This window comes from Microcaecilia unicolor, chromosome 12 (assembly GCF_901765095.1).
Source record: "Microcaecilia unicolor chromosome 12, aMicUni1.1, whole genome shotgun sequence".
NCBI lineage: Eukaryota > Metazoa > Chordata > Amphibia > Gymnophiona > Siphonopidae > Microcaecilia > Microcaecilia unicolor.
Window position 1 is genome coordinate 97,083,500 of NC_044042.1, and position 24,442 is coordinate 97,107,941.

Here is a 24,442-nt window from a genome sequence, read left to right on the forward strand (position 1 = left end):
AGCTGACAGACGCAGCGTGATGTCCTACTCTGGGACCTTCCCTCTGCCACATGCGTTCTGCCCTGCGTAAACAGGAAGTTGAATTAGCGCGGCAGAGGGAAGGCCCCGGAGCAGGACGTCGTGCCGCGTCTCTCAGCTGTGTCAGGCAGCACTGATGATAGGAAATTGCAAGCGCTGCAGCGGGGGTAGGACACGGAGACTGTGAGGTGAGGAGGCACTGGACTTGCAGGGGGGAGGTTGCATGGAAGGGGAGATGGAGAAGTGCTGGATTTGCAGGGGGGAAGGGGAGAGGAGCTGCATATGCGGGCAGGGGGTTGGCGGGAAAGGGGAGGTGAGGTGCTGGACATGTAGAAGGGGGGCTGGGATAGGTGCTGGATATGCAGGGGATTGGGGATGGCTGAAGGGAAAGGAGAGAGATGTGGACCATGTGGGGAGTAAGGTAGAGGTCCAGCATGGAATGGGGTAGGGACAGAACTTGGGTGCCCACCCATCCAACCTGCTGGCCCACCCAAAAATCACTTTCTGGCTACGCCACTGGGGGACGGTGATGCACCAGGGGGACAATGACGCTGCACCTGGGGGGGGGGGGGGGGGGGTCGTGCTGCACCCGGGGAGATGGATGACGTTGCACTGGGGGTGCGCAGTGGCGATTTGCCCCGGGTGGCAGATGACCAAGGAACGCCACTGCTTCTAGGCCAATATTTGGGAGCTCTTAAGAGGAAGATGTGAAGTTGTTAGAAGCAGGAGAGGTCTTTGAATCTCTCGCTACAATATAATGAAGTCTGGGAACTCGAAGAGCAAGAATTTCTGGGCTGCTAACTCCTATCCTCCCCATTACACAAAATGGCTTACTTAGAAAAACCCTTTTCCACTACAGCCAATCCAACCAAAAATGAGAACAGATAGGAATAAATTATGTGAACACAGTGTCAGTCATACAGTGTCATTTCCAATCTGAAATGGGAAAAACACTCTCTCCCTGATGTTCAGCTGGTGGCAGGCAGCGTAATTAGCTGCCAACCCTAGATGTTCAATGCCGGGCTGTATCCGGTGACCGACACTGACTAATCCAGTTTCAGTTTTGGCCGTGGCAACTTAACCGGCTAAGTGAATATTCAGCACTAGCTAATGGCGGTTACAGATAGGCCTGTGGTCTATCTTAACTGCTCAACTTTGCTGGTTTAGCGCTGAATGTTCGAGCTTAGCTAGTTAGGGCCTAGCCACTCAGACTTGTCCATTTCCCTGGCTATCTGTTTCTTTCCATCAGTGGCCAGAAGAAGCTCGCTGGAAAAATGGCCCTGTCTGGTAATGCCTGCTTATCTCTTTCTGCAATTCCCTTCACATAACGTCCGTGCTGTGCATCCTTTCTTTCTGCTCAACTACTCCCTCTCCATAGTGGCTACGCGTACCAGTTAACACTCAGTTTTATCAGGCTCGGTGTCTGCACAGTGAAATGGGACGGCTGTGCTCGGGATCAGAAAAAGACAGCTCTGTTGTTTGCTGAAATATGCTCTCTAAGGGAACTTGGTGACTTTGGCAAACAATGTACACTTGGCACAGATTGAAGCCGGATGCCACAGGGAGCCCACACACAGGCTTCTAAAGAGTGACATTTATCACAAGACAGACACTAAGCACAGGCTGCTTTCCTCCATTGGATTCCTTTCTGCCATCATATTATGGGAGAGAGGAACTAGCATAGGAAAGCATTTTCAACCCAACTATAGTATGTTTTGCATGACTTTACCCTGCTTTTCTGGGTATGAGGGTAATAAATGCACATTTCCATCAGTTCACCAACTCACCCTCTCCCCCCACCACCAGTGGCATGCTGCATGGGCCAGACTGTTGGGCTCTACATATTATCCTGCAGCAGTAACTTTTTTTTTTTTTGGGGGGGGGGGGGGGGGGGGGGGGCTTTGCTGAGAAGTGACAAGCAGGAAGCTGGCCTACTTCTCTCAGGCTTTTATTTCTCATGTCCGGAAACCACTTAGAAGACAAATTAGCACCACAACAGGCCCAGCTGGCTCTTGCTAGCAGTGTGAGCCTACCAGAGGTGGAGAGGATGGGACCACACAGAGCTCATTCATCTGGCACATTCCCTCCTCCCCCCCCCCTTTTCATGCTGGTTCTACAAAAACCAAACCACATCCCCTCTTAGGATTGCTTTTGTCTAGCCGACCATGAAGCTGGAGGAGGGTTAGCAGATGGCTCTGGTCAACAGAAAGAGCCAGGCCTGGTCTAGTCAGTACCCGACTGCATTTTGGGATTTGTAGTTCAAATGTCTTTTTAGGATTACAGAGTCGGCTGTAGGAGTAGAGATCTGGGTTGGATTTGATAAGTTAGCTGTGAGAATACTATAGGCCTGGGTGCACCATCTAAAACATGAAGAGAGCAATTTGAAGTGTCAGGGATGAGAACACATGGATAGTTTTGGCCTTCCTTGATTTTAAAATTCTCATGGAAGAAAATCTAGGGGTTCCACCTCCAACATCTTCTAATTTGGCAAATCCATCCCCACCCCTGGCACCATAACATTAGAGTATTGTGCTCAGTTTTGGAGGCCATATCTTGCTAAGGACTGGCCTAGTGGTTAGAGCACTGGTCTTGACATCCAGAGGTGGCCATTCAAATCCCACTGCTGCTCTTTGTGATCTTGGGCAAGTCACTTAACCCTCTGTTGCCTCAGGTACGAACTTAGATTGTAAGCCTTCCAGGGACAGGGAAATACCCAGCGTGCAGGACGTGAAGGGAAGAGCAAGCAGGGCAGGCAACATGGCGGCATCGAGACCGGCCCTAGATGAAGGCTTCAGCTGGTTGGGGTTGGGGACCACCGCCAGCCAAGGTATTGAGTGGCGGGGAGTGGCGAGGTGGCGGCAGACCAAAATATGCCCACCCCACCTCATGCTCTAGCCCCCTCCTGCCACGCGGTCTGGCTACGCCCCTGTTCTGTTCAAGCGAGAGCCTCCCAAACATCAGTGACCAGGGGCAGATATCCAGAGACGGATGGAGCATCCAGTGATGATGGCTATGTACTACCAAAGACCGACCATAACTAGAAAATTACATGTTTGAATTGTTTCAAATAATTTCCTTTGCATAAGTTCCTCAGCCAGCAGGCAGGGCTGGATTTGTGGGTCATGTACCCCTAAGTACAAGATCTCATGCCTCCTTTCCCTACTGACAGAAGTAGACTGTCTGCCCCATGGCAAAATGCAGGGCCCACTTCACTTACCAAGATTCCCATCTATTATTATGGTCTGTTTATAGTGTTAAAATGGAGTAGGGAAGCTGCTTTTTAAAATACACAGCATCCTGTGCAGCTCCTTCCTATGATCTAATTTGCCTAACAGGAAATCCAGTCCTGCTATAGGGATGTTGCATTTACTGCCAGAGCTGTAGAAAACCAGTTGCAAACCTCCTATAATTTACACAGTGGCGTTCCTGGGGGGGGGGGGGGGGGGGCAGTGGGTGCGGTCCGCCCCGGGTGCACGCCTGTCCTCCGTTGTTCCATGCTTCTTCTCTGCCCCGGAACAGGTTACTTCGTGCAGGACATCAAACTAGAACGAAGCCTTGCACGGGATTGGGAAGAAGAGGCCCTTGGCTCGGCTGGCGGGGGTTGGGGTCCCCCGCCAGCAAAGGTAGGCGGCGGGAGGAGGGGTCATTGGGTCGTTGGCAGGAGGGTCCAGGGGCAAATCTATGGGGGCCCAGGCCCCCGTGGCCCCATACTGGCTACGCCCCTGGGGTGGAGACTGCTAGACCACCAAGGCAGGTGGGGGTGGTTTTGGCAGCCCACTTGGGCCACCAGGGATTTTGTTTTGGTGTGGGGGTAGGGGGCAGGATATCAATTGGACCTCCAGCCCCACATGCCCTCATGCTGGGGGGGTGTCAGGGGGCTGGAGGTCCACTGGACCTCCACCCCTATGTCACTGGGGGGAGCAGCTCGATGGCGGGTGTCCAGGGGTCCAATGGACCCCCAAGGACATGGTGACAGCCCGGACTGCCTATCTGAAGGGAGGGGGTGTGGGGGTGGGAACAGAGCCTTAACCCTAACACCATCTCTGAGCTGGTGTAGGATTAAGGCACTATTCTGCCCCTATGATCAAAGCACTATGCTCTGATCATAGGGGTGGAATACTGCAGAGTTCATTTATATATCATTTAAATGAGTTCTGTGGTGTTCTTGCGCTCTGGCACTGGACAGCCTTTGATCATGGGTGCTGTGTCAATGAGGGCGCTAGTGGTCTCTAGCACCCGCATTTAATTTTGATCATCTGGCCCTGAGTGTCTCAACTGTGCTCCAGTCGCTTTGGCTGGGCGGCTATCCCCACCCTGCTTAACATTAATCTCCTCATTTGCCTCATTTAACCGCCACTTGGTCCAAAAGTCCTAGACAAGAGAGCAAATAGAGAGCTGCCTCACCAAAGTACCAAGATCACCTTCAGGAGTTAGATCTGCTGAATTCAGGCTGCTCAATCCATTTCAGATCTCCCCTGCCTCAAGATTATTGCACAAAAGTTATCATGAAAGTCGGTGCATACAGAAAGCAAATATTCGTTCTCTGTTTGTCTTTTTCACATTAAGGTAACATTTTTTACATTGCTGTGGTCAGCCAGCAATGAATGTGGTTTATCAAAAGGAATATACCCTGTTCCAGTACTGAAGTGACTAATCCTAGTTAGCTGGTAAGGAGGGGCATTAAAGCAATGCTGTTCCCAGATAAAGAGCTCTTAATTCAATACACTAGTTTTTCATATGAAAATCGATGAAAACCGCTCCTCCCTAGTTACTGCTGCTCCTCTTGTAGTGGAACAGGTAGACGTGAGTCGCTTGTTTACTCTTTCAAAAAACACTAGGACTAGGGTGCATGCAATGAAGCTACAAAGTAGTAAATTTAAAATAAATCAAAGAAAATATTTCTGCATTGAATTAAACTCTGGAATTTGTTGACAGAGAATGTGGTAAAAGCAGTTAGCCTAGCGGGGTTTAAAAAGGGTTTGGATATCTTCCTAAAAGAACATAAGCCATAAGACTTGGGAAAATCCACTGCTTATTTCTGGGATAAGCAGCAAAAAATGTATTGTACTGTTTTGGGATCTTGCCAAGTACTTGTGACCTAGATTGGCCACTGATGGAAACAGGATACTGTGCTTGAAGGACCTTCAATCTGTCCCAGTATGGCAACACTTATGCACTTAAGACAGAGCAGTGGCTCTAATCCCAGACTGCTTTTCAGGATTTTCACAAGGATTCATTGCAGATATTCTGAAAACTTGACTGACTGAGGTCTGGGTTGAGAACCTGTAGATCAGAACTTCCCAAACTATAGGATGGGAATCCAAATTGGTCACCAAACCCATGACAGGGGTCATGACTTAGGTGGGTGCCGGCAGCAGGACAGAGTACTACTACTACTACTATTTAGCATTTCTATAGCGCTACAAGGCATACGCAGCGCTGCACAAACATAGAAGAAAGACAGTCCCTGCTCAAAGAGCTTACAATCTAATAGACAAAAAATAAATAAAGTAAGCAGGAATCGCTGCTGGGTTTGCAACATGTTGTGACGAGATAAACGCCGTGAACGGGCTGGAGGTAGGAAGGGGGGCAGCATCTCAGCATGGGGTGGAGAGCGGCATCTCGGCCTGGGGGGGGGGGGGGGGCAACATCATAGCTCTGCCTCAGATGGCATCTTGCCTTGGGCTGGCCCTGAGCATTACGGTTGGCCAATTCCAGGAAGCTGATCGTGTATTCTGGGGCTAAGACATAAATAATCCTGTAAGCCCAGGTGCAGAGTTTGAAGATGACTTGTTGCTTGATTGGGAGCCAATGTAGGTTGTTTAGTAGCAGTCTGGCGCTTCGAATCATGGGTTATCGAGTTAACGCAATCACCCGGGTCCCAACACACAGGAGAAGGGGACAGGCAAACAGAGGGAGCAGAACCTTCTGGCACCAGCCCCCCCCCCCCTTGGAGGTTAGGCCTGGGGAATCTTGCCCCCCTGCGCTTACCCTTTCCATTGCTGATTTGTATGTGCAACTTAAATGATGAGTCAATTACTCTGTATTTGTCTACACCAGAGTCTGCAATCGCATCTCCGGCACTATGTAAGCCACATTGACCCTGCAAATAGGTGGGCAAATGTGGGATACAAATGTAACAAATAAATAAAATTAGTACCAATAATTGGCTGCTAACCAATTATTGGTGTTAATTGGCCTTAATTGGGATTTACACATGGATCATAGTCTATAATGATCCGCATGTAAATCTTAAGATGCGCAGTTTTTTAATTGCACGCACTCTTATACAATACACCCAATCTGGGCATGATTTAGGCGCAGGCATATCTACCTGCTTTCGGCAAACATAAATGCAGGTGACTCGAGTTAGGCGCGGACTAGACACTTAGGCGCTATTCTGTAAAGTATGGATACCCTTTATAGAATACTGCGCAACACATCATTTTTTTTTTGGTGCGATTTACTGAACCTTTTCCCCTTTATGCTTCTCCCAGGCTTTCCCGAATTCTTTCACTAGTTTTACTCCTGGGAGGCCTCTGCTATCCTTCCTGGGAAGAAATATTTTCTCATGCTTACTTCGAAGTCTCCAACTTCCCCCGGTCTCATGTGACCTCCTGTTCCAGCGCTTCCATCCCAGGGTGTGAATTATTTATTTATTTATTGCATTTGTATCCCACATTTTCCCACCTCTTTGCAGGCTCAATGTGGCTTACAATACATCATGAGTAGTGAAGATACATAAGAAAATATACATTTAGTATAACAGAAGGATCTTGGGTAACATGATAATGATACAACATGGTAGTAGTTTGACAAGCAAATAATATAAGACAGTACTGGATATATGTATAGGAGTTCACATTTGTTGATCTTTGTGATATGCCTTGTTAAAGAGATGGGTCTTCAGTAGTTTGCGGAAGTTCGGTAGTTCAAAGATCGTTTTTAAGTTGCGTGGGAGCGCGTTCCAGAATTGTGTGCTCATGTAGGAAAAGGTTGACGCATGCGTTAGTGTGTATTTTAGACCTTTACAGTTGGGGAAGTGAAGATTGAGGAATGTGTGAGGGATGATTTTTTAGCATTCCTGGATGGTAAGTCTATCAGGTCTGACATGTAAGCTGGGGTGTCTCCGTGAATGATTTTGTGAACTAGGGTGCATATTTTGAACGTGATGCGTTCTCTAAGTGGGAGCCAGTGTAGCTTTTCTCATAGGGGTTTAGCACTTTCATATTTTGTTTTACCGCATATGAGTCTGGCTGCAGTGTTCTGAGCTGTCTGAAGCTTCTTGATTATTTGCTCTTTGCAGCCGGCGTAGAGTGCGTTGCAGTAGTCTAGATGACTGAGTGCCATTGATTGTACCAGGTTGCAGAAGACAGTCCTTGGAAAGAAAGGTCTTACTCTTTGTATTTTCCACATTGAGTAGAACATCTTCTTGGTTGTGTTTTTCGTGTGACTCTCAAGTGTTAGGTGTCGATCGATGGTAACTCCAAGAATTTTTGGGGTGTCCGAGATTGGTAGATTCAGTTTTGGTGTGTTAATGGTGGTGAATTTGTTCGTGTTATGTTGCGAGGTGAGTATTAGGCATTGGGTTTTTTCTGCATTGAGTTTCAGCTGAAATGCATCCGCCCATGTATGCATGATATTTAGACTTTGGTTGGTGTCATTGGAAATTTCCTTTAAATCTTGTTTAAATGGGATGTAGATCGTTACGTCATCTGCGTATATGTATGGGTTGAGGTTTTGGTTTGATAGTAGTTTGGCCAAGGGTATCATCATTAAGTTGAATAAGGTCGGTGAGAGGGGGATCCCTGTGGAACTCCGCATTCAGGTATCCATGTAGCTGATGTAGTCGAATTAGATGACACTTGGTATGATCGTGTGGTTGGGAACCCCTTGAACCAATTGAGAACGTTGCCTCCAATTCCGAAGTACTCGAGGATATGTAGTAGTATTCCATGATCAACCATATCGAAGGCGCTAGACATATCAAATTGTAAAAGTAGTATATTCTTGCCAGCTGCAATAAATTGTTTAAATTTATTCATGAGAGTAACTAGTACCGTTTCCGTACTGTGGTTAGACCGGAATCCTGACTGGGAGTCGTGCAGTATTGAGAATTTGTTTAAGTAGTTTGTGAGTTGTTTGGTTACCATCCCTTCTGTTAGTTTGGTTATTAAGGGAATGGATGCTACTGGCCTGTAGTTGGTTAGTTCACTAGCACTCTTCTTTGCGTCTTTGGGTACGGGGGTGAGTAGAATGTTTCCTTTCTCCTTCGGGAAGAGTCCAGTTTGTAGCATATAGTTCACGTGATTCGTAAGGTCTATTATAAATTGTTGAGGGGCAGATGTCATAAGGTTGTTCGGGCAAATGTCTAATTTGCAATGAGATTTGGCGAATCTTTTGAGCATTTGGGAGATGAGATCCTCCGTTAGTATCTCGAAGTTGGTCCAGGTTCTGTCTACTGGGTATACACCAGGGTCTGGATCTAGGCAGTCAAGGAGTTCGGCGTAATTGGTGGTACTGACTGGTATTTTGAGTCGCAGTTGTACGATTTTCTCATTGAAGTATTTGAGAATCTGTCCCTTGGCTCCCTCAAAGTCATACAAACAGGCCAAAAAAATAAGGCTTATTAGGAATCTTGATTTACCACCTTTCCTGCCCTGAATACCAAGGCGGTTTATAATCAATTTAAACACAAAAAAGAACACTGAAAAGTGTTCCTGGCAGGGGTGTAGCCAGACCTCGGCGGAAGGGGGGTCCAGGGCCCGAGGTGGGGGGGGGGGCACAGTTTAGCTCACCGCCGATCCCCCGCCACTTTCGACCTCTGCCGCTGCCGTGGTGCCACCCCTCCCCGCCACTTCGAACCCCCCCTCCCGCCGCTGACCCTCCCCGTCGCCACTGCCAGGTACCTTTGCTGGCGAGGGACTCACAGAAACAGATCAGCGAACGCGACCGGTGCTGAAGAAGACTTTGGCTGGCGGGGATTGGGGACCCCCGCCAGCAAAGGTATCTGCAAATTGGTGGGAAAATGTGGGATACAAATGCTACAAATAATAATAATCTCGTGGCGGGGGAGGGTCGACGACGGAGGGGGGGTCAAAAGTGGCGTGGGAGGGTCAGCGGCAGGGAGGGGTTGAAAGTAGAGGGGGCCAGGGCTAAATCTGTGGGGGCCCGTGTCCCAGTGGCCCCACCTAGCTACGCCCCTGGTTCCTGGTATATACCTAGTGGTCCTTTTCCTAAGCTGCGGTAAAAAGTGGGCATGTCTTTTAGGCACAAGCTGGGTCTTTTTTTTTTCACAGCGGCTAGGAAAAAGGGCTTTTTTAATGGGCTGGGAAATGGATGTGCGCTGAAAGTAAAGCTAGTGCTTGCCTATTTACAGTTTGAGCCCTTATCACCACCCCTTGACCTAGCGGTAAGGGCTTGCGTGGTAACCATGCAGCATTCGCCAACCGCTGATTACCGCCACGAACGCCACCCTCCCCCCATGCTAGAAAATTATTTTCTGCCATGGGATTCGGCATTTGCCAAACTCGGTATTACTGCCCTGCACATACACTAGCCCAGTGATAGTGCCGATTTGTCTCACGCTATACGCGCGTCAGCCCTACTGCGCCTTATTAAAAGGGCCCCAGGGGCGTAGCCAGACCTCATAGTGGGAGGGGGCCAGAGCCCGAGGTTGGGGGCACATTTTGAGTGCTGCCTCTCCTCCTCGCCCCCCCCCCCGCCTCGCCCCCTCACAAACAAATACCTTTGCTGGGGTAGTCCCCCACCAGCCGAAGCCTTCTTCAGCGCAGTCTCTGACGCAGCCACGTTCGCTGCCTGCCCCCTGCTCTTCTTTCTTCTTGCTGCGAACGCGGCTGCGCCAGAGACCGTGCTGAAGAAGACTTCGACTGGTGGGGGCTGGGGACCCCCGCCAGCCAAACCAGGGGCCTGGATGAAATTTGCAGGGGCCCAGGCCACCTTGGCCCCCCCGTAGCTACGCCCCTGCCCCTAGGTGACAAAGTGGCAATAGTGGAAGAGGCTTTGAAAGGGTTCATTTAATACACTGTCATTCTTTAAATCTTGGGCTCTAATCCTGTCTGTCTAACCTCTCACAGAGGTCTTTCAGGACCCTTGCAGTAGATCATGGGATATGCGAGATGGATTTTGCCTGGAATTTGTGGAATGAGTTGAGACCAGAATTGGGGGAAGGGGTTCTTTTTTTCTTCTCTAAATTCCATTCTCCAGACAGGAAGACAGCACCATCTTGGCTCCCTGCCAAGGTCACGGTGGAAAGCTTCCATGACAACTTACAGGGTTGCTGCTGTCTGGCAAAAGAGAAGCTTAGAAAGAACTCCCCCCAGTCCCCCCCTCCAGCAGATTAACTCTTTACCCTCCGGCAGTAAAGCACAAAAATATTACCCAAGAAACAACACAGCGAACCAGACCGAGACCATCTGAATTTAGGAATTGTAATCTATAATATGGGCACAAGTCCACTGGGTGTCTGCTTAACTGGCACGTGAAATGCCCAGCTCCAGGGCTGGCTTAACCAGTAGACAGACTAGGCAGTCGCCCAGAGCAGCAAAAAAGCAGCTGGAATCAAAGCAAACAAAACCAAGCCAAAAACAAACAAACAAACAAACCCCCCCAGGAGTTCTCAGCAAACTGAAAAAGAACCATCAGTGTGCAGTTTAATGGGAGGTGGGTGGGGGAGATTTTCATGTAACCTGATGTGTCTCAAGTCCTTGCCACTCTACTCCATCCTTTTTTTAGCAAGAGACTGACCAAAAGTCTGGGATTTCCCCATCTGTACAGGGAAACACATGCTCAGTTATCTTCATGCATTCAATCGGGGCACCTATCACTTCTCATCCCTAACAGACCACCGGACCATGGTCTCACTGTTCACTAGCTGTGCTCATCAGAAGACACACTGAAGCCTGCTATTTCCATGTCTCGTTCAGGTCCCCCCCCCCCCCCCCCGCAGAGATGAGCGAGATGGTCCCTGCCCTAAGGAGCTGACTTCCAGATGTGCAATTTAAAAAGACTGAGAATTGCAAAGCTGAGTCAGATGTGAGCCCAGACAGGCCTCTGTTTATTTGCACTATAATATAATAATTCAGTTTCTCCTTCCTACTCATCCAGTTTTAATTTCATCTCTCTGCTTCTCCTCCATCCTTATTCTCCTTCCATCAGTGTCGGTCTCTTTCTGTTTCTTTTCATGGCAGTATTTCATAGAATAGAAGTAAAGCCACCTTCCTTCCTCACCATCATCCCAGAAAGCAAAGCTGCTATATAAAAATAGACTAAACTACTTTTGAGCCAGGAGACTACTGAATGAAGTGTCATTAGCAGCTTTTGGACATATGAGGTGAACCTCAAGTATTAAAACAGCACGAATCATTCTGCACGAGCTCACTCCCTATAACAGAGTTTATTTTTCTATAATCGTGAAGCTCCTTATAAGTACCCTAACTCCCCATCCTCTCCCCTCATTTATACCATCTGGACAGGCATACTCTGACCTTGGGTATGTATCCTGAATTTCATGACTGTAGGAATCTAATTACCCATGCAGCCAGGGGCATAGCCAGACCTCACGGTAGGAGGGAGCCAGAGCCCGAGATTGGGGGCACATTTTGAGTGCCGCCCCCCCCCCCACTGCCATGCCTCGCCTCACCCCCTCACAAACAAATGCCTTTGTGGCAGGGGTCCCCAACCCCCCCAGCCAAAGCCGCCTTCCAGCGCAGCCGCCTGCCCTCTGCTCTTCTTTCTTCTTGCTCCTCCTGTGTACGCTGACGCTGAGCGGTCTCCAGTGCAGCCGCGTTCGCTGCCTGCCCCCTGCTTTTTTTTCTTCTTGCACAGCGTGCACAAGAGGAGCAAGAAGAAAGAAGAGTAGGGGGCAGGCAGCGAACGCGAGACCGCGCTGATGAAGGCTTCGGCTGGCAGAGGTTGGGGACCCTCGCTAGCCAAACCAGGGTTCTGGATGAAATTTGCAGGGGCCCAGGCCCCCATGGCCCCCCATAGCTACGCCCCTGCATGCAGCCATCTCAGGGATGGACAGTGTAGCAGCACACTTCTAGTAACAGCTTTCAGCCAATCATAATGTTCTTTTTTTAAAATTGTGATCTAGCAAATTCCTTCGGCTTCTTTAGGCTTCCAGCTTGACTGGAATGATGGCTTGGATCTAGCACCATGAAGCTTCAAATCTTTACTACCTTTCTCCCCATTTTATATCCCCTCCCAGTTCACTTTAGTCTATGGGCTGGAGCCATGCATCAGGACGCCTTCTAGAACACTGCAATTGTGGACCTTGAGCCTAGCCACTAGGTGTCACTGTGACTCCTGTCCCCTCCATGTGTTGTGAACATTACCTCCACAGCATGCCTGGCCAACTGGAGGAATGAAAGAGCAAAGCGGGGATACAAACCCAGGTCCCTCAGGCATTATACTCAATTACATATGGGTAAACTGAGGCAGAAGTAAAGATACTGACTGGCCTTCAAGACTGATGGGGGGAGATAAAAGCAATTTGCCCAAAGCTGATGGTAAAGCTGGAAGGGATTACGAATGATGTGGAGGGAAAACCTGATTCACCCACGACCATACCTAAGATTCGGTGATATAAACTGAACTTGCATCCCAGGAGGCCACTAGACCACACCTTGTCTCGCTTTTGCTGAACAAACAGTTGGACAGAAGTGGAAAAAATTTTATTTGCTTTCCTGCCTTTATTTTCAGGAAGAGGAGGCCAACTCCCTCCACACTATAGGGGATACAAAACCATCCCAGGCTGCAAGTATTCAACTGACCAAGGGGGTCTTTTACTAAGGCACGCTCACGTTTTTAGTGCGTGCAAAATTTTAGAGATGCCAATGTATTCCTATGGGTGTGCCTTAGTAAAAGACGCCCCCCAAGTGAATCTGCTTTGCTATTGGGATGTGAGCAGAGCCAGTGGGAGGCAGTAGACACACTTTCAGCCTTACCACCAGGCCCTTGCTTAATTTTTAGGCCTCTAGCCTGCAGCCCTTCCCCCCATGATTTTAACAAAACATTAACATTTCTATTCCGCTAATACTGCAAAGTTCTAAGTGGATCACAATAAAAGAGTTAGAACATTTCCAGGAATTAACAAATATACCTCCCCCCCCCCCCCCCCCCCGTTTACTGCCGTACGCTAATGCCGACACAGCCCATTCACTTTGAACGGGCTATGTCGGCATTGCTATGCAGCTTAGTAAATGGGAGGGGGGGGGATAGTAAATACACACATTTAATCAAAAAGCATTTTACAAAACAGAAAAGTTTTGTTAATCTTTGAAAGATTAGATAATCCAAAATTAATTGTATATCGCTGGGGAGCTCAGGCCGTACAAAATGGAAATGAATATACATATATGCTGCTGGTGAACCACCCTATAAAAGTTTATGAAAGAATACAAAACATTTTTCAACTTGATTCTTCCCTCTTGGTAAAAAGGCAGAATTCAACTAATCCTCGGCAGTGAAAATAATCAATTGAACTGAAGCGTTTTGCATTATTTGAAACTTTCTCTATATTGAACACCCTAAATAAATTAAATTTATTATAATCAGCCTGTGATGATGATAACGCTTGAACCACTAATCGGAATTGGTCCTGCTTAAAAAGCTTACCAATATGTCGCAACTTGAGCATTAACGAGAAGGTTTTTTTCTTTTTGAATGAGTTGGTTTACTTGGGGTTCTAATAAGAGCATCTTATCAACCAGGATTCCTAAAATATTGACTGTAGAGGACAATTGATAATCTACGTTATTCACTCTAATCATAGTAGAACTCGCTGAGATAACATTTAACCATTTCTCTGACCTCATGTGCAACTTTCTTTAAATCAATCACCTTACTTTCTAACGCTTCCTACTTTCTTACCCTTCTATATGTTACATCTTTGCTTTACCCTTCGCTATCACTTAAAATGTTCTATTATGTATTGTGTTGACATTGTAAGTAGTCTACTAAGCCATACTTTGTATTGTTTTTGAATATTTTTACTGCTGTAATTGCCTATTGCTCATGTTTGATCTATTCTTACTGTACACCACCTTGAGTGAATTCCTTCAAAAAGGTGGTAAATAAATCCTAATAAATAAATAAAACTCAAATGAGCAGATTGTTCATTTACTAAAAGAAATATGGTTCTATCCGAAAAGTATGCCAAAGTATGCATCACCCAAGAATCCTTCCCAAAGAACCATTAACCAATGCTTTACCTTGCATTTGAGTTTTTGTGGCTGTCAAGATCTATTGTCTTGCTTTGTCCGCAGCTGCTCTTTGCTGCCCTCCCTAGGCAATGCCTAGTCTTGCCTATGGGTTGGGCAAGCTCTGGATGTGGCCCAGGGCTCCTCAAATCCCCCCCCCCCCCACAACTGAAGAATACAACTGCAAGACCCCTCACAACATACTTTAGCATCATCTTGACATCCAGAGGTGGTCAGTTCAAATCCCACTGCTGCTCCTTGTGATCTTGGGCAAGTCACTTAACCCTCCATTACTTGAGATACAAAATTAGATTGTGAGCCCTCCAGGGACACAGAAATGCCCAGTGTACCTGAATGTAACTCACCTTGAGCTACTACTGTAAAAGGTGTGAGCGAAATCTAAATAAAAGCTGTTTTAGATGTGATTATTCCGGGGGGGGGGGGGGGGGGGGGCTGCAGGCAAGTATGAAAAGGAGTCTTTCAAGCCTCATGAGATCAGATGACAGCTGCATTCTTTGGCTATGAGCAACCCTATGCACTAGCCCGTTCAGGCCACCTTTGTGGCTTCAAAGAGAAGTTGTTTAAAGCACAAAGATCTCCAGGGATCGGTGGCATCAGTTCTCCTCTCATGTCTTAGGGACTTGCTGAAAAGTTCTCTTTTAATTCCTGCTGGGAATGGAGAGAAGGAGGAACAGACCAGAGGAATTCCCAAAATGAATACACTTCCCTTACAATTCATAGCAGGAGGCATACACACTCCTTCCTGCAAGGTTCAAATGCAATACACCTCAAATCTTGATTGTTTTGTCTGATTTTAAGGCTACACCGTTTAGCCAGTTAAAAAAAAACCCCAACCCATCTCATTTAGCATCCTCTGAGACTTGCATGCCAAGAAGTGCTTCTGGAAGGTATTTTCAGATGCTGATTTCCCCTCTTATTTTTTTAAACACATTTGTGTGCCTTTTTTAATCTCTTTGCAGCCTCCTAAAATCAGACAATCTGGCACAACGGAAATATGCTAAAATCCCGGCATCTCTGCTCCTGGAAAGCAAATTTCCCAGTCTTGCATCCCCCTATTACAATAAAGTGAATTGCCTTATGAACGGGTCTGTGCCCGCGTCCAAATGGCTAGCTCGTTTCTTCTAGTTATGTTCCCTTGTATTAGTTTTAAAGAAAAGCAATGGTCTGGACGTTTAATAACCCCAAAGATGCTTATTTCTAAGAATTAACTTGCATTTTGGGCTTGCATTTCTCGACCCTGCCACTGCCAGAAATCCGGGTGGTTCGGTTTCATTTTGAGCTACAATATGGACCTGTGGTGGGCGTTAAGTGTATTTCATCTGTGCCAGAACATTGCCCGGTTTGGGCCCGGTGCCAAGTCCTTACCTGCCAGCTCCTTGCCCACCAGGGTATAGTTGCTGCTGAAGGGGTCCGTCCGTATCCGGGTCTGCATATGGGTCACCATTCCGTTCCTGTTCATCATCGTCTCGTTCCGCCGCTCTGACGGCAAATAAATCCAGAAAATACTTTTCTCTCTCCCCACAAAGGAAGGGTTAAAAAATGAAAAAATAACAAACTGCTCAGGACCCTAAACTGAAACGAAGATCCAAGAAGCTTCGTTCACGAGATACCGCAAGGAGTTATATTAGAAAACAGAAAACAATATTTCGCTAGGCTTTCCAAACAAATGCAAAAACCCTCTTTTTTAATTGGCGAGCTCACTTTCTGCCAGTTTAGATGGTGGTAGCTGTAACCGTCTTATTTCCCCCTCTCTTAGTTCATGGAAAATAGCAGTAGCCCGCACAATTTCCAAATGCGCGTTTAGAACCCTGGTGCCAAGCGGCGAGTAATCGCACGGCTGTTTGCTTAGATGGAAGGGGATCTAGGCGAGCCTTTGCCAAATCTGAGCCCTACACAACTCGCCAGTCGCCTTCTTTTCGAGTCCTGCCCTCTCCTCCCGTCCCTGCCTCAGTCCGTCTGTGGCTCCGAGTACAAAGTGAGCCCTTTAATAAACACACGGTGACTGGGAGCTCCCCAGTCCCTGACATCAGACGCCTGGGAACCAATGGCCGAGTGACAGCGTCCCGAGGGCTCCCCCTAGAGGGCGTCGGCTGTCACTGCGTCTGCGTTTTCAGCCCTGTGCCATATCCGTACCAGAAGAGTCCCAGGCGGAATGCGTCCACTTTTGACCGTCACGGGTGCTTGTGCCAAATCTTACTGGGGTAGGAGCGTATCACCCCCCCCCCCCATTAATCCGATCTCCGAGGAGGATACGAGGGTATTGTCACACCTTATCACAGAGTCTAATAGAAGCACAGGCTTGTGAATGTCAAGAGACTAAAGGTTTGCACCTGCGTCTAAACGGACTTTTAAGGTGCATCTTCTGCTCTTTGTAAGGCATCTCCGTTACCCTTTTAAAGCAATCTTCTCTTCACCTCGGAAAGCAACATCTTTATACCCAGAAAACTTTCTCTTTCATGGTAAACACTGCAGGCATTGAAATAGCTAGTGCAATATGATTTTATGATGCATTGGTGAGTCAGGCTGACTAAAGTGGACTGCTAAACAGATGGGGCAAAGCTTAACCTGCAAAAGCATTTGTGCTCTTGAGCTCTTCCCTGTAGCAAGAGCTTAGTCACTTCTATCAGTGACTTTGCTTTTTTCCCAAAGGAAATGAGTTTTGTAGGGAAGCCCTTAAAATTTATTGTATTCGGCTACTGCTGAGGGTGGTGGTTGGGGACATGGGAGAGAGATTCCAGATTGTAGTCTCCGAAGCTTGCCTTTTTATAGGGACAGAGTACCCACATGTAACCAGTTCGTGGACTGCGTTCCATTACCTGCATACCAGTAGTAGTATGAAACCAGACCTGTTCGTAGCCCACTTGTCCTACATCTGCTACTTACAAGACTGGGAGACTGGGTATCTAAATGGCAGATGACGTTTAATGTGAGCAAGTGCAAAGTGATGCATGTGGGAAAGAGGAACCCGAATTATAGCTGCATCATGTAAGGTTCCATATTAGGAGTCACGGACCAAGAAAGGGATCTAGGTGTCGATCATACGTTGAAACCTTCTGCTCAGTGTGCTGCTGCAGCTAAGAAAGCAAATAGAATGTTAGGTATTATTAGGAAAGGAATGGAAAACAAAAATGAGGATGTTATAATGCCTTTGTAACGCTCCATGGTGCGACCGCACCTCAAATATTGTGTTCAATTCTGGTCGCCGCATCTCAAAAAAGATATAGTGGAATTAGAAAAGGTGCAGAGAAGGGTGACAAAAATGATAAAGGGGATGGGACGACTTCCCTATGAGGAAAGGCTAAAGCGGCTAGGGCTCTTCAGCTTGGAAAAAAGGCGGCTGAGGGGAGATATGATAGAGGTCTATAAAATAATGAGTGGAGTGGAATGGCTAGATGTGAAGCGTCTTTACGCTTTCCAAAAATACTAGGACTAGGGAGCATGTGATGAAGCTACAATGTAGTAAATTTAAAACGAATTGGAGAAAATGTTTCTTCACTCAATGTGTAATTAAACTCTGGAATTCGTTGCCAGAGAATGTGGTAAAGGCGGTTAGCTTAATGGAGTTTAAAAAAGGTTTGGACAGCTTCCTAAAGGAAAAAAGTCCATAGACCATTATTAAATGGACTTGGGGAAAATCCACTATTTCTGGGATAAGCAGTATAAAATGTTTTGTACTTTTTTGGGATCTTGCCAGGTATTTGTGACCTGTATTGGCCACTGTTGGAAACAGGATGCTGGGCTTGATGGACCTTTGGTCTTTCCCAGTATGGCAATACTTATGTACTTATTTATATAAGCCAGAACCACTTTCCTGAAACAATGGTGAACCCAGCACCAGCAATTCCTACCCTCTCGTGACTCTGAACCAGAAGTTCAGGATAGCTGAATCGCCTCCTCTGCCTGGTGGCAATTTCTAAAAACAAACCATAAAAGGGGGACTAGCGAGGGGGATCCACATTCCACCCCAGTTCAATGGCAAAAGGAAGTGAGATTCAGCAACCTGGCAGAACCTCCTCCCAGAGCACTGGAGCCGTCAGCCCATAGTAGGTGCCCCCTGCCTATTAAGACCCTACTTGATTGTTGGTTGTCACTTCCCCTACCCTGATTAGCATCTGTCTCGAGAATGCTTCAGTTCGCAAAGCAATGATCAGTTGTGTTCTGGCGCCCCCCCCCCCCCCTACGTCACTGCCCACCCCATTTCCTCCCCCAGCGGCTTGACCCCAGCTGGCAAAAGGGCCAATAGTTCTCACCATGGACAAAAAGGTGTCCTACCCCCTAGCTTAAGCATTAGAGCTAGTGGTGATAGTAGCGATACTGCAGACACCGCTTGTGAAGATAACACCCCTGATGGTGAATTTGTTCATGGACCCGTTACAGCGGCAGTAGATACACCAGAGAAGTTAATAGAAGAGTTAAGAGGACTAAGATAAACCCATCTGGAGATAATATCCCAGGAGAAACTTTAGAACCCCAACACACCAGTCACTGGGAAGCAAAGCCAGTGCTGGGCAGACTTCTACGGTCTGTACCCTGAAAGTGGCAAGGACAAATCAAAATCAAGTATAAGTAGGTAGCATCACATCACGCCTTGTACTGATTTTATCTTGTTGAGCAGACTGGATGGACCGTACAGGTCGTTATCTGCCGTCATCTACTAAGTTACTATCCTGCTTATTTTCAAACGAGAAGGGCGGCCATCTTCTGACACAAATCGGGAGATGACCGCCCTTCTAATGCCGGCCAAACGGGTATAATCGAAAGCCAATTTTGGCCGGCTTTGCCTGCTTTCCGTTGCGAGGCCGGCCAAAGTTCAAGGGGGCGTCTCGGCAGGGTAGGGAAGGTGGGACGGGGGCGTGGTTAAGAGATAGCCGCCCTCGACCCATAATGGAAAAAAGAAGGTCAGCCCTGACGAGCATTTGGCCGGCTCAAAAAGGTGTCCAAATGACCAGATGACCACCGGAGGGAATCAGGGATGACCTCCCCATACTCCCCCAGTAGTCACCAACCCCCTCCCACCCTAAAAAAATTTAAAAACATTTTGTGCCAGTCTCAAATGTCATACCTAGCTCCATGACAGCACTATGCAGGTCCCTGGAGCAGTTTTTAGTAGGTGCAGTGCACTTCAGGCAGGTGGACTGAGGACCATCCCCTCCCTACCTGTTACACTTGTGGTGGTAAATGGGAGCCCTCCAAATCCCACCCAAAACCCACTGTACCCACATGTAGGTGCCCTCCTTTAACATTTAAGGGCTATGGTAGTGTTGTACAGTTGTGGGTAGTGGGTTTTGGGGGGGATTTTGGGGGGCTCAGCACCCAAGGGAAGGGAGCTATGTACCTGGGAGCAATTAATGAAGTCCACTGCAGTGCCCCCTAGGGTGCCCGGTTAGTGTTCTGGCACGTCAGGAGGACCAGTGCACTACAAATGCTGGCTCCTCCCACGACCAAATGCCTTGGATTTGGCCGGGATTGAGATGGCCGGCCTCGGTTTCCATTATGGCCGAAAACCGAAGCCGGCCATCTCAAACCCAGGGATCTGAACATTTAGGTTGAGATTTGGCTGGGCCCGACCGTATTATCGAAACAAAAGATGGCCGGCCATCTCGTTCAATAACACGGCCAGAGATGGCCGCCTATCTTCGATTATGCCCCTCCACGTTTCTTGGAACAACAGAACAAACTGGACTGCCACAAATCCCTATACACCCTAGTCAAATACCTCACCTCAATCACAGCCCCTCTCCATTGCCTCTCAACCTGTATTCAGCTCTCTCCCCTCTCCGTCTTTCTACACTCGCCTTCCTCATCTCTCCATCCCCAGTGCTCCAGTCCTATGTCCTCTCCATCTATTCCCCTCCTTCCTACTTTTCCTGTTCTCAGTCTCCCTCCTTCACTTCTCTCTCCTCCCTGTTGCTCTCTGATCCAGCACTGCCCCCCCCCCTATTTTTCTAGGATTCTTCTCTGTTGCCGAGTCTCGTTTCACAGTTACCCCATCTTCCCAGTTCCAGTGTGGGGCGGTCAGCCCAAGAGGCATGAGCAGGTGTTCTGTGCTGTATGTTCACCATTTGACTCGGAAGTGGCCCAGGGACAATGAAGAAAATATTTATACTGAAGGCCACAGGGACCCAGAACATGAATTTGTTAAAAAAAAAATTTGCAGCCTGGTCCATCTAAAATCCTAGGCAGATAAAAACATTCATAAAATTCACATAAAACAAAATAAATAAGGCAGTTACAATGACAATATCTCTACACTCAAGGAAGATACATGAAATATTTAAAACAAATAGGAGAAAATATTTTTTCACTCAACGAATAGTTAAGCTCTGGAACTCTTTGCCGGAGGATGTGGTAACAGCAGTTAGCGTATCTGTGTTTAAAAAATGTTTGAACAAATTCCTGGAGGAAAAGGCCATAGTCTGCTATTGAGACAGTCATGGGAAGCAACTGCTTGCCTTGGGATTTGTTGTATGGAGTGTTGCTATTCTGAGATTCTGCATGGAATCTTGTCACTCTTTAGGATTCTGGAATCTTGCTATTCTTTGGGGTTCTAATGGAATGTGGCTACTCTTTGAGATTCTGCATGGAATCTTGTCATTAGGATTCCAGAATCTTGTTATTCTTTGGGGTTCTACATGGAATGTTGCCATGATTTGGGTTTCTGCCAGGTACTTGTGACCTGGCTTGGCCACTGTTTGGAAACAGGATACAGGGCTAGATGGACCTTTGGTCTGACCCAGTATGGCTACTCTTATGTTCATATTTATGTTCTCCATGCCATCTTGGTATCTGTGTTTCTGAACCCCATCCTTCCCCAGTGTACCATACAGGCATCCTCATCCCCTGCAATGATTCATTCTTGCTCCTTGTGCATCCCTACAGGCTTCCATCTGCTGCATGACCCTGTCCCGCCCTCACTGACGTCATTGCCTGTTTCCTGTCTGAAGGGACGCAGCAGATGGAAGCCTGCAGGGCTGGCGCAAGCAGCGAGAATGAATCACTGCAGGTGCTGAGGATGCCTGTATGGTACACTGGGAAAGGATGGGGTTCAGAGATAGAAGCGCAGATGCTGGGATGCCGCGGAGGAAAGAGGGGAGAGAGCAGTGTGGTGCCACTGCCTGGCAAGATCTCAAAACAGTACAATACATTTTATGCTGCTTATCCTCGAAGTAAGCAGTGGATTTTTCCCCGTCCATTTTAATAATGGCTTATGGACTTTTCTTTTAGGAAGCTATCCAATGTTTTTTAAAACCCTGCTAAGCTAACTTCTTTTACCACATTCTCTGGCCACGAAATCCAGAATTTAATTGCAGTAGGCTGTTTTTCTTTAGTAAAAGGGCCCCTGTAATCTTTTTCAGCTCTCTGAGGCAATTGAAGGTTCAGTTCTCTCACAAATAAATACATTTGTGATAAGGTAGGTCTGTGAGAGGAAAAGGCCCCTGTGACCAAAAAGCTCCATGTCTGGGGGACACCCTGAACATAGCCCTGGATTTATCCTATTGTATGCAGGGAGATGTAGTCTTGTTCCGCTGAGGGAAATCAGAACTATGACTCCCAGTATATATGCATGTCCCCCTGGATATGTCACCCTAATTATAAAGGTTACTTTGGGGCCAGGGTGGAATGAGGGGGTCCTAGATACTATTCTGACGACTCTCTGAGTTGCTCCTTGTATAATGCTTTTCTTGTTAGTTCAACATTCCTTATGTGATTGTTGGAATAAGTCAGTTTGCTGCCTGTTTAGAAGGTGAACAGTGAGGTTTCTGATCTGTACGAACTGCACCTGAAAAATTAAATAAATGAGTTGTTAGGCAGGTGAGGGGAGAGTGAAAAAGCACATCTCTCTCATTGGTTCAGGTTTGTTCATTTCAAGATTTTATGTAGTTTAACACCTATCTTGCTTCGTTATACAACCCAACAAAATGATGTTATTAGCCACCCAGATTCATTTGGTCTTAGGTCAAACTGAAATGTGCTTAAATCATCCCTTCTTATACCAGGATACAATAACACGTGAATGAGCAAAAGTACTTCAAAGTTCCTGCCAGCCTAAGCTGGTTGTGTGGTTGATGCATGGGACCCTCTACTTCATGGGGGGGAGGTGGGGGGGGGGGGGGGTTAGGTGGCCTGGAATTAATGTGTGTTGGGAGGTTTTCTCAGGGCTGAGCCTCTCAGGCAACAGGTGAAGCATCCTGCGATTTATGTGCTGTGGACATAGGGCAATGGATGCCATTTCCAGACTTGTGTCCTAGAAGATTCTGGAGATAATGTCTTCTGATCAGGTGGCCAGGCCATTAACCTGTGGGATGGATTGGAAGTGTTTCCTGAGATCTCTGCTTTCTCTCACCACTTCACAGGCTGGAGCTCTTTGAAGCCTGTGGGGTTTTCAGTGCCCACAATTCATTTGTTCATTCCCGGGCTGTAGCCAGCGAAGGGTTAAAGGTTAGCACTGGGAAGGCTGTGAAACCAGTTAGGGAGAATTGTGTTATGTCATTTTAGCAGTTGGAATCATTCAAATTCTTCCAGTTTCTCCCTGAACTTTATTACATTCCATTGCTAGCTGGTGTTCTTTACACCGAGAGTAATTGTATAACTGATTACCTGCGTTAAGATGGTAAGAAAGTACCTAGTTTATAAAGACACACGGGGGAGGGGCATTTTCAATATGATGTCTCAGTATGATGTCTAAGTCCGACTTTGGACTTTTTGAAACAGCAACACGTCTGTCCTTTTTTTTTAATGGCTATTTGCTAGACGTTTTTGTGCTCTATGTGTTTATTTTTGAAAAAAAAAATGTCCAACTGAAAAACAAACAAAATCGAGCCATTGGGATGTAGGCAGTGCCGTATCAAGGACGGGGTGGTCCTCCCTGGGTGCATGCTGCTGGAGGCGTGCAGAAAGAACTGGCACGGCTGATGGCTCCGCTGGTTCCCTGCTCCCTCTGCCCCAGAACAGGTTACTTCCTCTGCCCCGGAACAGGTTACTTCCTCTTCTGGGGCAGAGGGAGCAGGGAACCTGCAGAACCGACAGCCGTGCGGCTGCTCCCAGGAGGTAAGAATGCACTCGGGGGGGGGGGGGGGGGTCATGTTGCACCCGGGGAGAGACAGACGCCACTGCACCTGGTGTGGGGGGTGCGCAGCTGCGATCCGCCCCGGGTGGCAGCCGACCAAGGATCGCCACTGGATGTAGGAGGAGCCGGAAGGCTGGTCACACAGACATTTCAGCAGAGCAGTGGGGCACTGCAGTGGAATTTACATAAAAGCTCCCAGGTACCCATATCACCATTGCTCCCTTATATTGTAGAGTGAGCCCTCCAAAACTCACCAAAAACCTACTGTACACCACTACAACAGCCCTTATGGCTGCTAGTGTCACCTATATGTGGGTACAGTAGGTTTTTGGAGGGTTTTGGGGGGGGGGGGCTGACACATTCCTCCACAAGTGTACTAGTTAGAGTGGATTATTGGTCTGGGTTCCCACTCTACAGTGCACTGCATCAACTACTAGGTTACTCCAGGGACTTGCTTGCTGCTCTAATAGGACTGGCCATAACATCTGAAGCTGTCATAGAGGCTGGTATGTAGGGTTTCTTTCACATCTTTGGGGGCTGGGAGGGCCATTCCTTTACTCCTCCAGTGGTCAGCCAGATTGATATTTGGTAAGACATGATTCCAAAGCGCCACACCACTCCGTGAAAAATTGCATTGGTTTCCTATCAAAGAACACATCTCTTTCAAAATCTGCACCTTAGTCCATAAGATTACCTATGGTGAAGTCCCAGCTTACATGATCAACCTAATCAATCTCCCAGTCAGAAATAGTACCAGTTCATCACAATCTTACCTGAATCTCCACTACCCAAATTGCAAAGGACTAAAATACAAGACAACCCATGCATCCAACTTCTCTTACTTAAGCATGTGCCTGTAGAACGCATTGCCACAAGTGGTGAAAACAACTTATGATCACCTAAAATTCAGAAAATTATTAAAGACTCGCCTATTCGGAAAGGCATATCCGAATGACCCAACTTAAGTGACTCAACTCTGCAACACTTCACTATCAAAGATCGTATTGAACATTGACAAACTCTTTTACCTCAACCCAACTGGATTGAATCTTATCTTCCCTATCCCAATACAACATTTTGTACTTATCCTGTACCGGAATTGGCGAATGCCTTC

General features: G+C 47.3%; 1 protein-coding gene across 1 annotated transcript in view; it reads right to left on the reverse strand.

Moving 5' to 3' along the window:
- Positions 1-16,222, reverse strand: part of LOC115481747 (serine/threonine-protein kinase 17A-like) — an 89,462-nt gene extending 73,240 nt beyond the window's left edge. The window contains exons 1-2 of the mRNA XM_030221118.1: positions 15,631-16,222; positions 2,792-2,796 (exon numbers count right to left, since the gene is read on the reverse strand). Of these exons, the coding sequence (XP_030076978.1) occupies positions 2,792-2,796; positions 15,631-15,723 (98 nt within the window). The 5' untranslated portion in view covers positions 15,724-16,222. The remainder of the gene's footprint in view (positions 1-2,791; positions 2,797-15,630) is intronic.
- Between the last annotated feature and the right edge of the window lie 8,220 nt (positions 16,223-24,442).